The sequence below is a fragment of the Cajanus cajan genome, chromosome 1 (assembly GCF_000230855.2).
Source record: "Cajanus cajan strain Asha chromosome 1, NIPB_CcT2T_4, whole genome shotgun sequence".
Lineage (NCBI taxonomy): Eukaryota > Viridiplantae > Streptophyta > Magnoliopsida > Fabales > Fabaceae > Cajanus > Cajanus cajan.
In genome coordinates this window covers 45,831,532-45,848,124 of record NC_138517.1, presented here as the reverse complement: position 1 = coordinate 45,848,124, position 16,593 = coordinate 45,831,532, and the positions used below count along the sequence as shown (strand labels likewise).

The window sequence follows — 16,593 nt, the reverse complement described above, 5'->3', positions numbered from 1 at the left end:
ATCATGATGGTGGTAGACCATGTATGATGTATGATGCATTATTGCATGTGATGCCTTGTGGCATGTGTATGATTGTTAATTATAATGGTGGGTAGACCATGTATGATGTATGATGCATAATTGCATGTGATGCCTTATAGCATGAGTCTAGCCTAGGACTTGAGGAGAGGAAAAATATTTTTGAACTGGAAGAGCTCACATAGAGTCTCTTGAGAGTGGTGCTTGGATAGGCCACTAATATGAGAGTGGTGCTCAGGGAGGCCACTGGATTTGGGAGAGTGGTGCTTAGATAGGCCACTAGGTTAGGTGAGTCTCCTCTAAGTCCTTAGCTAGTGTTGGAGCGGGGTATGAGAGGTCGAGGGTTATTCCCTTAACCAAATACTCGAGAAGGTGCGTGGATCTTTGCGGATAGTCGAGTGGGCGAACTCCACAATTGACTTGGTTATGCATGCCAAGGTCGTGGTAAGCTCGTACCCAGCTGTGTTATACCTGACGGTGGATCTGGACTTCCAATTGTGTAAGTGACATCATCCGAGTAAACCCGAGTGAGGATTATATCCTATTTAGCTGTGACCGAGCAGGCGCATTGGGCGTGAAAACTGTTGGGGTGGTTTCGGTAGGATGGAATGTCACTTATACAACTTTATTGTTATGGAGATCTCCTAGGTGTATGCGTGACGACGCATTAGATGATTATATGCATTGATATCTGTCATGAGATGCATTTATTGCATGATTATTAATATGATGAAGTGTGGTGTTTGACTTCATGATTGGTAGATTGTATTTTATGCATGAGTAGTATTGGATAGAGTGTATGGTGTGACTCTATGAATATGATTGATAGTTGGATGATGTGTAGTATAGATTTTATTCTGTACTTGTATGATTGGTTTTGAACTCTAGCTTACCCTTCTGTTTCCATGTGGTGGAACTACGATGATCATACTTGGTATGGGAGCAGGTCAGGGCTAGCTTGGAGTTGAGGTGTCCGCTGCGAGACGGGGAGTTTTGATCCTCGTGTTAGAGTTACCATTTTGGGTAACGGTTTTGTCTGTACTTGACCGGCACTAGGGAATATTATTTTTGGGATGACTGTACATATATGGAGTTCTATTTTATAACCAGAAATTTAGTTATTTTCATTTTTATTTGTATATGTATGTATGAGTTATCCAACATAATATTTCTCTTAGTTTCACTAGCAGTAGTGCGATTTCACTAAGTGTAGAGACCATGGCGGGTCGTTACATTACTAGTGTTATTATAACTTTTCTCTCTCTCTCTCTCTCTCTCTATATATATATATATATATATATTAAATTTTATTACTAACTTTTGAAATAAAAATATCGAAACATAAATCGCATCACTTAAAAATCAATTTTAATCAAAAACAATTTTATTTAAAATCATTTTACAAATGCACACCCAAATATACAATTGAAAAGGATGGAGGAGAAAAATAAAAAAGATCTTGAATAATATTTTTTAATCAAGAAAAAATTGACAAACGATTAAACAACACATTATGCTGGAAATAAGTGGCAAGAGGAAAATAATATTTTGAAATGTCATGAAATGCTTCTTTTGTTTTTCTCTAATCTATCGAAGATTCAGTTATTTTCATAAAAATACATGAAACTAAATTTACAACATAACACGATGTACCATACATCGACTATAGAAATCTTTTTACCCTATATATAACTCTTTGAAGTTGAGCTTCCATAATCCATGGTTACTATTTCCACCAAATATCTTCTAGAAGCATTGAATTCATCCTATGAGTAGTAAGTCAAGTTCATGATTTGCTTCATTTGCCTAATCCCCTCTTCCTTTAAAGAGGTTTGTGAATATTCTAACTAACCATGTCCTAGGGGAACTCTAGAAGAAACAAAAAGAAAAAAACAAATGGGGTGAACATTTTTTACAACTATACCTTTATATTTGCTTTGTGTTTTTACTTATAGATCTCTAGTTTTGAGCCTCCTACACTACCCTACACAGTTTGTTATGTAGAATTAATCTGATTTCTGGTCTGCATCTGCTGTGGCTTGGACTTGAGCTGCATACTGCAAGTTCCATAGAACATCCTCAAAGGAGGGACGAATTGAAGATTCTGGAGATATGCATTTGGTTGTGATTGATATTGCAATTGATAATGACTCTTGAGAGCAAGTGGTTAACACTATAGGATCCACAATCTTTCTTCTACCATCTTGACTGCCAAAGGATGCCTGTGGTGAATTCACATAATTAAGGTCTTGTATTAAAAATTTAACCATTTATAATAAGTAAAAGGGTATAATATTTATTTAGTACCAACAAATATGCCAACTTTTATTTCAGTCCTTCCAAACATTTTGTTGATTTTGATTTTTAAAAACTTACAAAAGGAAATGAACATTTTCACACCAATGGAGGATAGAAAATGAAAGTATCCTAAAATATAAAAACTGATCAACTTACTGGTTTATATTTATGTAAGTTTAAAAGAAAGTGATTTTTGTGATAGTTATTTTAAGAAGTTACTATTTTTAACTTATCTAATAAAAATACAAAAGTAACTTTGTTTTTATATTTTGAATTTAATACACTTGCATTGATAGGTAAAAATTTTTAGACAGTGATGAACTGATAAAAAATTATCATTCATATGATAATTTGTAATTCAATGATAGTATAAGAAAACTTTCTAGTGTAAATATTATTTATTATTGATATTTTAGTTTTTTAACATTTATTATTATTATTTTATTATTATAAATTTTTAAAACATATTTCTAGATTAAAAATTACTTTTGTAAGGGGAAAACACCATCAAACTAACGTCCTTGCATGGCCCATTCAGATTTAGTTTGTGTTTGTTAAGGAGGGAAATAAATGAAAGAAAAAGAAGAAAAAAAATGAAAGAAGAAAAGTGTGAAGAAGTATATATTTTGTTTGGAAAGAGGGAAGTTGGTGAGAAAGGAAAGGAAGTGGGAAAAATTGAAAGAAGTCAAAAAGTAAAGTGTATTTGGTATTAAAAAAAAGTTGATATAATTTTATGTGGGTCACTGTTAAAAACTTCCCCTCTAATAAGAAATTAGATTTCTAACATGCATTTGACCTTGTGAGTATGTGAGTTTGGTTTATATGTATATATATATATATATATAACAACAAAATAAAAATAATAAATATAATGATAAAATAAATTTTATTTATTATTTTAAATGAATTATTTATATATTAAAATAAAAATGAAAAATATAATGATCAAAATAATTTATATTTATTATTTATAAATAAAATTATTTATAAAAGTTATATTCATTTTAAAAATAATAATAACAATAATAAATAAATATATTTAAAAATTATTTACTATTTTTGAATAAAATTATTTATAAAACATATATTTTTAAAAATAATATGATAATAATAGTAATTGATATTTATTTTTAAAATAAAATTATCAATAACAAATTAACTACTAAAAAAATTTTAAAAAAAATCTTAAGTGCTTGGAATCAGCACAATCAAAATGAATAAGAATGAGAATATTTTTTTAATATATTCAGCAGATCAACGTTTTTATTCATCCAAAAGCAAAAGCAAAACGCAAATGTTTAAAAAAAAAAATTACTAACCTTTTCATTTAGAAAAAATGTTTCGCCTTTGTCGCATGCTATTGGTCCAACAAGTGATTCAAACAATATGAATCCAAAATTATAGACATCGTCCTCCGCTTTTGTCCTCACGCTACAAGAGAATAAAGAACAACAATTTGTTCGTTATTGATACACACAAAATCATTTAAGCATAACAAAGGACATCACTAAGGGTATTCCATCTTTCATACCCTTGATTCATGGATCGAGAATGGTGAAAAAGAAATAAATAAGTCATGACAAAAAATTGGAACTAGTGGCAATGAGGAGTTAAGGGGCTTCAATAAACAAACACAAAACAAAGCATGGTTGTGTTGGTTATGCTAAAGTAACAAATAGTAGTCATTACTCATGGTCATGGGTGTCGTGTGTGATTCTTTTGATGCTATTACCAATTTATACTAGTGTTGTGAGTATGGCAATAAAATACTGGTAATAAAGAGTGCAATAGAGAAGTGGGGTGTGGGGTGTAGAGTGTAGTGTAGGAAGCAAGGTTTTTAAATTAGTTATGATCAAGGTTGTGAAGTCTTTCACAATCTTAATATTGCAAAAACTGTGGTTGGTGCTGCTATAACTGTGGTTGCAATGTAATTGGGAATACCTTCGAAATTTTAATATTGTGGTCACAATTGCAGTTTGAGGACCAAAATTTAAAATAAAATAAATAAAAAATAAAATAAAAAACATGGCAGGATAATTAGAAAGTAGGTACGGTGGAATATGTATTTAAAATCTTATAAAATATAAGATCTGTTAAGATAAACTCTCTAAAAACACTTTAAAAATAAAAAATAAAAAGAAAAAACAAAATTAATTTCCACACTCATAAGCTAAACTATATTTATGAAGTTAAAAGAAAATTTTTTGAAAAAACTAATATGATAGAGAAGTTAATTTCGTTTTCTCTACCTATTTTTTTTTTATATAAGTATTTTTGGAGAAGTTTATCTCTTATAAAAATAAAAAGATTGTTTATAATCCAATTGCAAGAGTAAAATGAGCTTTCGTATATCCTACCTTGATTTTGGCTTCTCACCCTTTGCCTGTACAACACAAATATGGTAACAGGGTCATTTAAATCAATCATCAATAATATAAGAACAAGGTAAAACTGGAATATTAGATTGCCAGAAACATACCTCAAAGTTTTCAATATCTTCTGTGATGATGGACATACCATAGTCACTTAGTTTTGGAATGCGGTGTTCATCAAGTAAGATATTTTTTGTCTTTAGTTGGTTACTAAAACAGCCAGGTATGACACCAGTATGTAAGAAATGCACTGCCTTAGCAACTCCAATTAAAATTGTCAATCTATCAGACCACTTAAGTGCCTTCTCTACAGAAAATTCTGCATGTTCGAATGAAGATTAGCGAATTAAACCCTTCAAGAAGAAAGACAAGATGTCCAAAAATAATTGTTGCTAGTTACAAAACCACTGACTATAGTAATAAAAAAAATATATGAAGAGGATGGACATGATAAAATCATCATAATGTCATGCATCACTTTACATCCCTCAGGAGGAGACACTGCTACATCATCAAGTCAAGCCTAAATAATAAAATGAAGTGTTAAATCAACATACTCCGGTGTCATCTTGGGTGGGTGATTTTGGTGTATGACATTATACAATAATCTCATGTGCTGTGTGAGTGTTGTAGCTCATGTTAATGGGATTGAGTACCCTTTGAACTCACCATTCTAGTAAATTGTGTTGCTTATAAAAAAATCAAGTCATAGTGTCATACTACTTTTGATGGCTTCTAATTTATCAAATTAATGTATGATCATTATTCAGCTGCAAACTTTATCCGTTTTTAAATGAAGAGGAAAATTTTTCCATGTTAATTGCATGTATGTTATCAACACACTCTTTAATACATTACTCTTAACACACTTACAATTTATTAAAATTTTAAAACCATGAGAGATTCATTAAATAGGACCGGGATTTACAAAATTTTATAATTTTTAATAAATTTCAACAAAAAGAAAGTGAATGTGTTCAAAAGTACGTGTCAAAAACCTAACATTTTTCTTATTGGAGACACCTTTCTTTCTTCAACAGGAACTAATTTCCACAAATTTAACCTAGACTAATTTATGCAGACACATCCCGATTGAGGTCTTCTTTATATTTAGTTTCAATATTGCTGACGTTAAAAGGCAGAAATGATTCATGAAGCCAAATAGATAAAAGAGGGAACTAATTGATGAAACTTGTCCACAAAATAATATGCATTCTATTATTACATTATGCCATACTAACCTGACAGATGGGTACGATAATTCCCATTTGGCACATACTCATATACAAGATGAAGTTTGTGAGAATTGGAATCATCAAGTCCACCACCTTCAATACAATGGCCCAAAAGGCTCACCAAATTTGGATGTTGAAGCTTTGAGAGTAAATCCAATTTGGCTTTAAGATTTTGTATTGAGCATTTCTTTGACAGAGCCAGAGAACGTATCGCCACATAGGATCCATTCTCTAGTTTACCTTTGTACAGCTGCGATATGGTAGAAGACTTAAAAGAGGCATTTACAGTGAGCATACAAAATAAGTTTGACAAAGCTTTCCTATGACTACATATACAAATTTTGAATCACTTGACCTTCTAACAAGGAGTAAATGCCAAAAACACAGTTACTTTCTATTTGGGCATATGAAAATAGTGAAATCTTGACAAGGATTTCAGAAATTTCAACCTGTCAGAAAACTCGAGTGATTTTGGTATGTAGTTACTTGGAAATTATCAGATTCAGAGGTAAACCCTTTTCTTACAGTCAGTTTCCTAGTTCTGTACTGTTTCGGTTAAAAGCATTTAAATATGTCAAAAAGAAAAAGAAAACCCTTCATTCTGAAGAATAATCACTTATGAATATTTGAAAGCTATAAATTATCCAATCTTATCTCCTTAAGATAACTTGGTAGAAATGTACCATCCACCTCAGTGGTATATCCTCCATTAAACCAAGAAAATAAACTATCCAATAATTCAAACATTTTGAGTGATTGAAGGGTACCTTTCCTATGGAGCCTTTACCAATATAACTTGACAAATCAAAGTTTCTGGTGGCTTCCTTCAATTCTTCTATCGAAAATTGTCGACAGGTCAGAGTAGTTTGTGTCCCTAGCTTCACTGTTTGAGAAATGAATCCTGAAAACAATTGGAAACAAGACATTACTATGTTAGAAAACTGCACACTGTATCAAAATCTGAATTAACAACACACCAACTATGGCCTAAGTAACCTATAATATATACTCACTGGCATTTGCAAGGATCTCAGATGAAACCCCAGTTGAGGTCCTTGAGGAGTTATCTTGAACAATCTTTAGATCCTTCCCGGTAATCTTTCTGGGGCGACATTTTTTCCATAAGAATACTCCAGACACCAAAAGCACAAGAACAAATCCAACAATAATGGTCGTTACTACAACTACTAACCATGTCTTAAAGCTCTTCCATCCAGAGCTAGATTTTTTACAATAAGACCCTCTATGCTGGTTCTGAGTATCAACAGATAAACAGTTTCCAGCATATCTAACAACTCTACTATCAGAAGTATTGGCCAAGCAAGAAGGAAGTCCACCACTTAACTTGTTACCAGAAATGTCCACAAACCCAAGTTTACTCCCACAATTAAGTTTTCCTGGGAGGGTCCCACTAAGCACATTGCTTGCCAGATTCAAATAACTTATTTTAGGCAGAGAAAACAAGGTAGATGGGGGTGTCTCACTGAGATGATTTGAAGAAAGATCTAGATGTTGAAGCTGATCCAGTTCACCAAACTGCTTAGGTATCTCTCCTGAGAATGAGTTATTGCTAAGAAGAACTGTGATCACTGATTTAGGCAACAATGGTAGTTCAGATTCTAATTGGTTTTCTCTTATATCCAGCAGATGTAGGCCAGCGAGAGAACTGAGACCAGGCAATTCCCCAGACAACTCATTGTGTGACAAGGAAACAACTTCAAGTGTCTCAATTTTGCAAAGTGAGGAGGGGAATGAACCCTTTAAGCCATTGCTCTTCACACTCAGGATGTTTAGATTAGACAATGAATCAAACCAATCAGGCATAGTGGTGTTAAAATAATTGTCATCAAGTGTCAGTGCTTGAAGCTTTACCATGGTGGACATTTTTGGTGGGATGGCTCCAAATAAGAAATTACAGCTCAAGTCTAAAACTTCAAGCAAAGAGAAACGGTGAATCTTCTCAGGGAGTGGCCCCCAAATCCCCAAGGACACCAAGCTAAGAACCCTTATGCTGGTCAACCTTGTCAAAGTGGTGAAAAATGAATCAACGGAGAAATTCATGGACAGGGTCTGATTAGGAACTGCAAATCCATTGAACCGTGATGGCTTCTCAGACTTTTCACCCATAATTTTAAGCTCAGTTACCTCATCACCTTCGCATTTAATACTCAAGTTTGCAGAGGGAGGAAGGCTGCATAGGTCCCCATTGTAATTCTCCCAAATTTGCAAAGAAGAGGGGTACTCTAGATAAACTCTTAACTGCAACAAGGCTTCAGTCTGAGATGCTTCTAATTCATAAGTGTTTGGTATGAACAAAAACAATGAAAGAACAACAAGATAAAGGTAACAAAAACGTCTCATTGAACCACCTCGGAACATCATGCACCAAATTTGATGAATATGTCAAAGGACTCAAAACAATTCCTTCACACTTCAAAGATTTCAAAATTAGACTACCCTACCCAGAAGGAAATTTTGTTCTAACAAACAAGGCTATAAATTGCAGTCGCGATTTCGTCACAATCCTTGATATGGTAGAAAATTGCAAACAAAGGCGATTAATGCGACCACAATTGCGACACTTGACACCCTAAAAAACTTAACTTTGTAGGGAAAATTGCAAAAAATTACGAACAAATCTAGCTGATGCGGTCACAATTATGGTCACAAATTCCAAAAACTTTGACCTTACAACTAAAATCAAGAAAACAGTTTTTTAGATGCTACTAAACATTTTGAAACAATGCATCATCTCCTCGGATATACTATACAACACCCAACTGAAGAGCACCAAGAAGGGGGGGAATTCGGAGAATGGTGAAGGAGGTTCATGGAGCAAAAACCGAAACTTTACACCATGGAGCACCTGTTTGGAAAAACAAAGAAGGACCCATCATTAAGAGGGTGATGGTAACGAAGCAGAACAGAGGAAACAGAGAGAGAACAGAGCCTTGGGAAGTGAACCTTAGCTAATGTGTCAGTGGTTGTGGTTGTGCAGAATTTGAGGGTTGAACGGTGAACGTGTGTTGAATCAAAACAGGTGAAAGGTAGTTGAAAATGTCGTACCATGGACACTGACAAGGGCATTTATGCCGTTGTTTGAAGTGGCGTTGGTGCCATTAATGGAGAGAGGAGATAACAGAGCAGAGCAGGGTCAGGGTCAGGGTCAGGGTCAGGGTCACAGCTTCAGAAAGATAATGAACCTATATCCATTAACTATGTGCATTCTCTGTCTTTGGTCATTTTCAAGTCACATTAATTAGGACTGTTATTCAAGAGTTTTGCACGGAATGACTTTTTTATTTTGCTATTAGATGATTCTAAACCTACCAAAAAAAATTGATAACCAAGAACTGAAAGAAGCAAGTATGGTTAAGAATTTTTTTTTATTGGTTTTAAGATATTGAATATGTTTTATTGCAATACTTTCTATAAAATGCTAGCAGGAAAAATGCATTTCATGCCTTTACTGAATTAAAAAATAATTATTTTTGTAAGTAAGTATTGTAATTTTAAAATGAATAATAATATACTAATATATAAATAGATACCCTTTTTAGTAACTACTTTAATCTTTACATTTTTTGACCATTATACTCTTATATTTTAAATAATTAAAAAAAATATTTTTAAATCAAATTTAAGAACTTCAAATTAATGAATTAATTATAATATCAATTAGACTAATATATTTTTATTATTTAATAGAGGCATGAAGTGCCTCGAGTTAATTTAATGATGATGATGATGGTGATGATGATGAATGAGAAGTTACTTGTAACAAATTTTAATTTTAAGAAGTTGTAAAAAAAATAAGGAGAAAATGATTTGTATAAAAATAGAAGAAAAAAATAATTATCATAAAATATATACCCTTTATATAATGTTATAGATTTTTTTATTCATGAAAATTAAAAACAAGTACTAAGAGAGTTTATAACACTTAGCCATCCTTTGCAATAATAACTTTTCTAACTTTTTTCTAATATATTTTTTTAGGATTAATTGAAAAATATAAATTTTGATAGATCATAACATTAAATCACGAAACACTTAGATTACAAAACTTATAATTTTCAATAAATTTCTCTTAATAATAATGAGAGTATCCTCAACATTGCTCTTGTTATATATAAAGAGTGTATTTAGTGATTCGCAGAAATTATAAATAGTGAGAACAATATTTACATGTGTAAACTTATATTTTAGTTTATTTATTGTACATCATAAAATTTTATTTTATATAATTAAAATTTAAATAATAAATAATTAATTTTAAATACACAGCTTATATTATTATTAAAATTCTTAATAAATAAATATATTTAGTTATATAAATTAAAAATTGAATTTATAATAAAGAATTTGAATTGTAATGTAAAATAATTTTTAACTTTTGTGTAATTAGAAAAAAAATTGTTAAATTTTTGTGATAAAAATAAAAAGATAATATATTAAAAAATATACAATTAGAACTACTAATGTCATTCACGTAGTAGAGAGTTTAGGTTGTATAAACAAAGTCTAAAGATTGAATTCTGTTATGATCATTGTAATTCTTACATATAAAAAATATTAAAGATAAAAGAAATGTAATGTGAAATAAATAATAAAGAGATATTTTTGACTAATTATGAAGGTAGTGTGTGAAAATATCACATGTAATTATGAACAGTCAAAATAATTATTTAAAATGTCAAAATAAAAATATTAATAAAATAAGATTAAGTAATTGATATATCATAAACTATTTTTTATTATATTTTAAATTATAAAATAATTTATAATTATACATATATTATACAAAATAAAATTGAAAATTTAGTGGAAACAATGTCCTGCACTTTGATGAATTAATAGATCCATCTTGAGTGTATTTAATGAAAACATATCTTATTATAAGATATGATAACAGTAAATAATAACCTTCAAATTAAAAATAAAAAAATAATGGTTGAGATTAAAATCAATTATAAACACTCCTACAAAATTATTACTTTGTTTGTCTTTAGAACTATTATCATCACCGCCACTCATCCATTTTTAAAAAAATCATTAAACCAACATTACTAAATTGTTACTATTCATTATTTTTCTCTCATTTACTATTTCATTTCTATTCTTTAAAAAATTATCTTTTAAAATAAGTTTTAAAAATTAAAAAACTAAAATACACTCGAACACAAGTTATATCTTGTGGTGCGGTTTCATACATCAATTTTTTTTTTTTTGAGAGGTACAAGATGTAATTGGAGGATTATCATCCCATATAAAAATGACTTGGAATATATATTAATTTGAGAATCTCCATCATATAACTCGTTGATTTAGTATCTAATAATTATGAGTATTATCTTTTCTCTATCATTTTTCTACGTAAAAAACAAAATTTATGGAATGTGAGTGAAAAATAGTAAGATCAAGGCTGATCCAAACATAAGGCAGCTCAAACCGTAGCTTTAAGCTCCCAAGAATATTTTGGGTCGACCGTATGTAAAATAGGCTCCAAGATATTTTTTTTCTTCTTATAAAATTTAATAAATTAATTATAATATTATTAACTTTAGTTTGTTGGTCATTATCTAAATCTAGTATAGGATTGAAGTTCGATTTTAGTATTATAATTTTTTAAAAAGGTCTAACTTCAAAATTTATTTTAGACCTTAAAATATATTGGACCTGAATAAGATGGCATTAGCATTTAAACATAATTTAAAGTAAAAGAAAGAATGGCATTTGAATAAGTAGTCTAGAGGAATACGCACCCACAATGAAATAAATTACACAAAACTTCCAAAGAACGATAACCATAAAGTCAGCTAGCAAGAGTTGTTGATATTTTCTATTGAAGTCAATAAACAACTGTTAGAACATTTATTATGTATAATTTTCCAGCTCATAGTTAATCACAATCTTTGAAGTGCATTTATGAAGGCTTGTACCATGTAATTCTCTTCATCAGTGTCAATTTAAGCCACTTACACTAGTACAAAAGAGGTGTACTACGTCGGATATTTTAGGTTTTTTACGTCAGAAAACGTACCGACGTAGAAGCGGGAGACGTAAATTTTACGTTGGGGCTTCAAATCCGACGTAAATTTACGTCGGAAATTACGAAACCCGACGTAAAAAAGTCGTAAAAAAACAAAAAAAAAAACTTAAGAACGCAGGCAGAACGGCCCGTTCTGCTTGGAGAACGGCCCGTTCTGCTTGGAGAACGGCCCGTTCTGATTGCAGAACGGCCCGTTCTCCAAGCAGAACAGCCGTTCTGCTTGCAGAACAGGCCGTTCTGCTTGCAGAACAAGCCATTCTGCTTCGTAGAATAACAACAACAAAAACGTCCACTACCTACACAAATAAAACAACCAAAAAATCGAATAAAATAGATAACCAGAGTAGCAATGCTAAGTAGAAAAGTGCTAACGAAACCTTGTTTCATACCTGAGGAGCAGCAACAATGTGCAAATGAGTAACAAAGAGTTCATCCCTCTGCAAAAAACAAGAAAACGATTCAGTAACAAAGAAGAGGGAGAGGGTTTACAGAGAAAAAAATGAAAAGTGATGAAAAGTGAATGCGCGCGGTGTGTCTCGCGCTCTCTTATTCAAATTTGCGTGTTTTTTACGTCGGACCTGGTAGGGTGCGACGTAAATTGGACTTTTTACGTCAGACCTTCCCAGGTGCGACGTAGATTGGACTTTTTACGTCGGACCTTACCAGGTGCGACGTAAAAAAGTTCGCAAAAATTACAAAAATGCCACCGCATTTTTTTTTACGTCGGATGTTCGTATTTCCGACATAAAAGGGGTGACGTAATATGCTTATTTTCTACTAGTGTTAACAGTGATAAGGATTTCATTTTAAAGAGCACTATATTTAATATTTTGTTGCTTATAAATATAGTAATACATCCCAATTATATAAGTGTTCATAAAGAACTCAGAATTTATGAGGTGAGTGGAGTAGTACGTCAGTTGGAAGCCTTTAAGGAATCACTGGATCACTTTTCGTTAGTGATGAAGATAAATTTTAATAACTTTGTAAAATATCGTGAATTTGATATTGGGTATAAATATGTTCTTAGTACGTAGTTGCAAACATGATTTGTTTGGTTTTAATATTTTTTTTTAAATTATTAGTTTTTGTTCTCATAAGTTTTGAATTTTCTTGAAAAAAAGTTTTGAATTTTTAAAAGCGAAATTTGAGTTTTTGTTTTGTAATATACACTTATAATTAATATAAATCTCATTAATATAACATTTATACATATTATCAAAATAAAATTTTAATTTTAATTGAAAAATAACACTAATTATACTTTAAAAAAATTGTATTTAATTTTTATGTTTTTAAAATTTATATTTATAACAATGACATGATGATATGCTGTGTTTATTCTAAGTTCTAAGCATATCACACAATTAATGTCTAAAATATAATTTTTAAAAATAATAACATTTGTAAAAGCAAGACATAACAAATCTCAAGTGTGTGATTCAACAATAGAGGTTGATTCACGCTTAAGTAAGGTCAGCGGGTTCGAATCCTGTCTTGTGTATACAGTTGCGTTAAATCTTAGAATTAGTTATCTCACCCATTAATCACTTCTATCGAATACTCCAACGACAAAAAAAAAACATAACAAAAACAATTAAATTACAAAAGGTATATAAAATTATATCTAATTATTTATAAGAATTAAAAAATTATTTTTTGTTTTAACTTTTTGTCTTAATTTGTTTTTATAACATATTTAAAACTTAAAATGTATTTTATTCTTTTTTAATTTTAAAAATATAATAAGGATCTATTTATTAAAAGTTATTATTAGAAAATATTAAACTTATTAATAAAAAAATTGAATGACAACAACAAAATTTGAATCAAAATGTTTCAAATACTACCTCAACTCTAATATCAAAGTAGAGCAATATATGAATCACTCATTAATGGATATTGTGCTAAGTTTATTTTTAAGATGTTAGTCCTCATATAACAGATGAAGATATCATTAATAATAATAAAAAAAATTACTACAAGTCAATGATTCCAACTACAAGGCCAAATTATGCATTTCTTAATGAAAATCGGTATATGAATCATCATCATTATTATATTGGCGATGCGTCAAACTTATAGGAGGAACGACAAAATATATGTCATTCATTATTCATATGATCCATATGCTACATTTTGAATATTCCAACAACTAGCACTGAATTTTCTATTGCCGAGTACACAAAATGTCCTTCTAATTTATTTTTTATTTTTTCAGACTTTAGATATTCTTTACCAAAAGCAATTATGATCCAACTACATAAAGTTATTATTGTAGATGGTAAAGTTTTCTTTCGAAATAATTGACAAAATTATATATTTCAGATTCAAACTTATATTATTAAGTTAGAAAACATAGGATAAAATTAAAGTGTAATTTTATAAGTGTAATTGATGTTATTTTTTTAATAAAAATAAAGATTCATCTTGATAATATGTATTGATATTTTTTTTTTCATCTCATAATAAGTATTTTATTAGAGAAAAAAATATATTTTAAAATAAGTATCTTATTAACTTCTTAATGTAATATTTATTACTTTTTTTCGATTTATACATATTATGTAGAAAGTAATTATTATATTACATATTTTTTTATAATATTAATCATAAAAATTACATTTATAAAATATTTTATTTTTATTTTTTAACTTATATATAATAACTTATGATGATATTTATTATAAAATAAAGAAAATATTATTTATATTTACATTAAATATAAGTATATGTTATCAAAGTCAATATATAATTCTGGTCGAAAAAATAACCAATTATACCTATAAAAATATATTAAAGTTTTGGTAGAAAAATATATAATTTATACTGGTGTTGTTTGAACTCTCCTCTATATATATATAATTGGGAAAAATCATATAAGAAAAAAAATTACAATATATTTCGAATCAATTGTTCAAAATTTTTCGAAAACATAAAAGATTTAAATTGATCAACTTATTCATTTAACTTTTTAAAAATTTTAAACTTTAGGAAGTTGTTTCAGAATTTGGAGGATTTAGCAATTTTCAATATAAAAATTAAAAACCACATAATTTAACGTACGTGAATACAAATCACATGATTGGTTTTTGAGATATGGAAGTGGTGAATAATTACATAATCATGAAAAGAAGAAACTTGGAATCTGTCATACGAAACGAAGGATCCAAGACCAAGAAAAAGGCATTTGTGAATTGTGATTTGTGATTTGCCCGTTAAAACGGCGATGGAGAGGGGTCCCTCACACATTCGACAGCTTGTCGTGTCTATCACACCATGTTCCTCTTCGGAATAAATATAGAATTCGAATCACCAAACTCTTACTTTATGTATTTCTTTTTTCTTTTTCCCTTTTCCTTTCTATTTTTTTTAAAGGGAATCAAATAGGACAGGACAGGACAACGGATACTCTTGTAGTTGTAGCAGCACGTTTGGTACACAGGTTTGTAGAGATATATAGTTGGATTTTTTTTATTTATCATTTTCTCATGAAACTAATAAAAGTAATTTATTATTCAAAATAAATCGAATCAAACATCCTTTGAATGTTTCAATATTATTAGATACCGCGCATTTTATATTATTCTTTGGTCTAGGTTTCTAGTGGTTGATTATTATAGACCAATTTATTATCTAATTAGCAAGTCTTGTTTACTATAAGAGTTTATAAGTGGGGGAGAAAAAAATCACATATTATGAAAGGTAATCCATTATTAATTTAAGAATACTAAAATATTGTCTAAAAAGAAAATTGTAGAGTTTTTTATTGTCTTTATGTGAGATTCGAAACTCTTATACTCTTGTTTTTCTCTTTTCATTCTCATTTTTCTAAGGCTTCTTCACTATTGATTTCTTTCTTAAGGTTGAAGTGGTGTTGAGCTTAAGTTGTGAAGAAAGATTTTTTTTCATCCATTTCTCTTCTTCTTCTTCCCTTCCTCGTAAGCTTGGAATCGGAGTTCTTCTCCCTCTGAAGTAAGGGAAGATAGAATATTGGGCTGTTGATTGAATTGAAACTTAATATTTTAGTATTCTTAAATTAATATTACCTTTATTAATTTAAGAATACTAAAATATTGTCTAAAAAGAAAATTGTAGAGTTCTTCATTATCTTTTTGTGAGATCCGAAACCCTTCTACTCTTGCTTTTCCCTTTTCACACTCATTTTTCTACGGTTTCTTCACTATTGATATCTTTCTCAAGGTTGAAGTAGTGTTGAGCTTAGGTTGTCAAGAAAGATTTTTTTTCATCCATTTCTCTTCTTCTTCCTTTCCTTCCTTTCATCCACTATTGATTGAATTGAAACTTAATATTAGTTAGATTTATGAAAATTTGAGTTTTGGGGGTGGATTTAAAGTTGGTTGCATGTTGAAAGCTGAGACTTTGGTTGTCTTGACAGAAGATTTAACATTAATGATTTTCTTTTAATTTGGCTACATGCATGTTGAATTTTTGGTGTTTTCTAGGTTGTATAAACAAAATGAGTAGAGATTATGAAGGTAGATCATGTTTATGGGTAAAAATTGATGGATTATAGGTGAAAAAAGAAGGGGGAAGCCATGGAAGTGCAGAAAACTCTACAGTCAACATTGGAGTCCTAAGGGGAGCGCTGAACTGT

The 16,593-nt window shown here is 30.0% G+C and overlaps 1 protein-coding gene across 1 annotated transcript; it reads right to left on the bottom strand.

The window, feature by feature from the left end:
• Window positions 1–1,585: 1,585 nt before the first annotated feature.
• Window positions 1,586–9,156, bottom strand: LOC109812948 (putative inactive leucine-rich repeat receptor-like protein kinase At3g03770). The gene is made up of 8 exons (XM_020377019.3): window positions 8,888–9,156; window positions 6,937–8,789; window positions 6,691–6,824; window positions 5,930–6,173; window positions 4,796–5,007; window positions 4,674–4,699; window positions 3,636–3,747; window positions 1,586–2,240 (listed from the first exon to the last, which is right to left on the bottom strand). Exons 2-8 carry the CDS (start codon window positions 8,303–8,305, stop codon window positions 2,025–2,027), a joined length of 2,313 nt encoding a protein of 770 aa, XP_020232608.1. The 5' UTR covers window positions 8,306–8,789; window positions 8,888–9,156; the 3' UTR covers window positions 1,586–2,024.
• Between the last annotated feature and the right edge of the window lie 7,437 nt (window positions 9,157–16,593).

Excerpts from the sequence above, each read along its gene's own strand:
- LOC109812948 (XM_020377019.3), bottom strand. The coding sequence starts at position 8,305 with ATGATGTTCCGAGGTGGTTCAATGAGACGTTTTTGTTACCTTTATCTT. Across the intron at positions 6,174-6,690 it reads GTAAAGGCTCCATAGGAAAG|CTGTACAAAGGTAAACTAGA; the intron begins GTACCCTTCAAT and ends ACCATATCGCAG. Across the intron at positions 4,700-4,795 it reads AAGATATTGAAAACTTTGAG|GCAAAGGGTGAGAAGCCAAA; the intron begins GTATGTTTCTGG and ends TGTGTTGTACAG.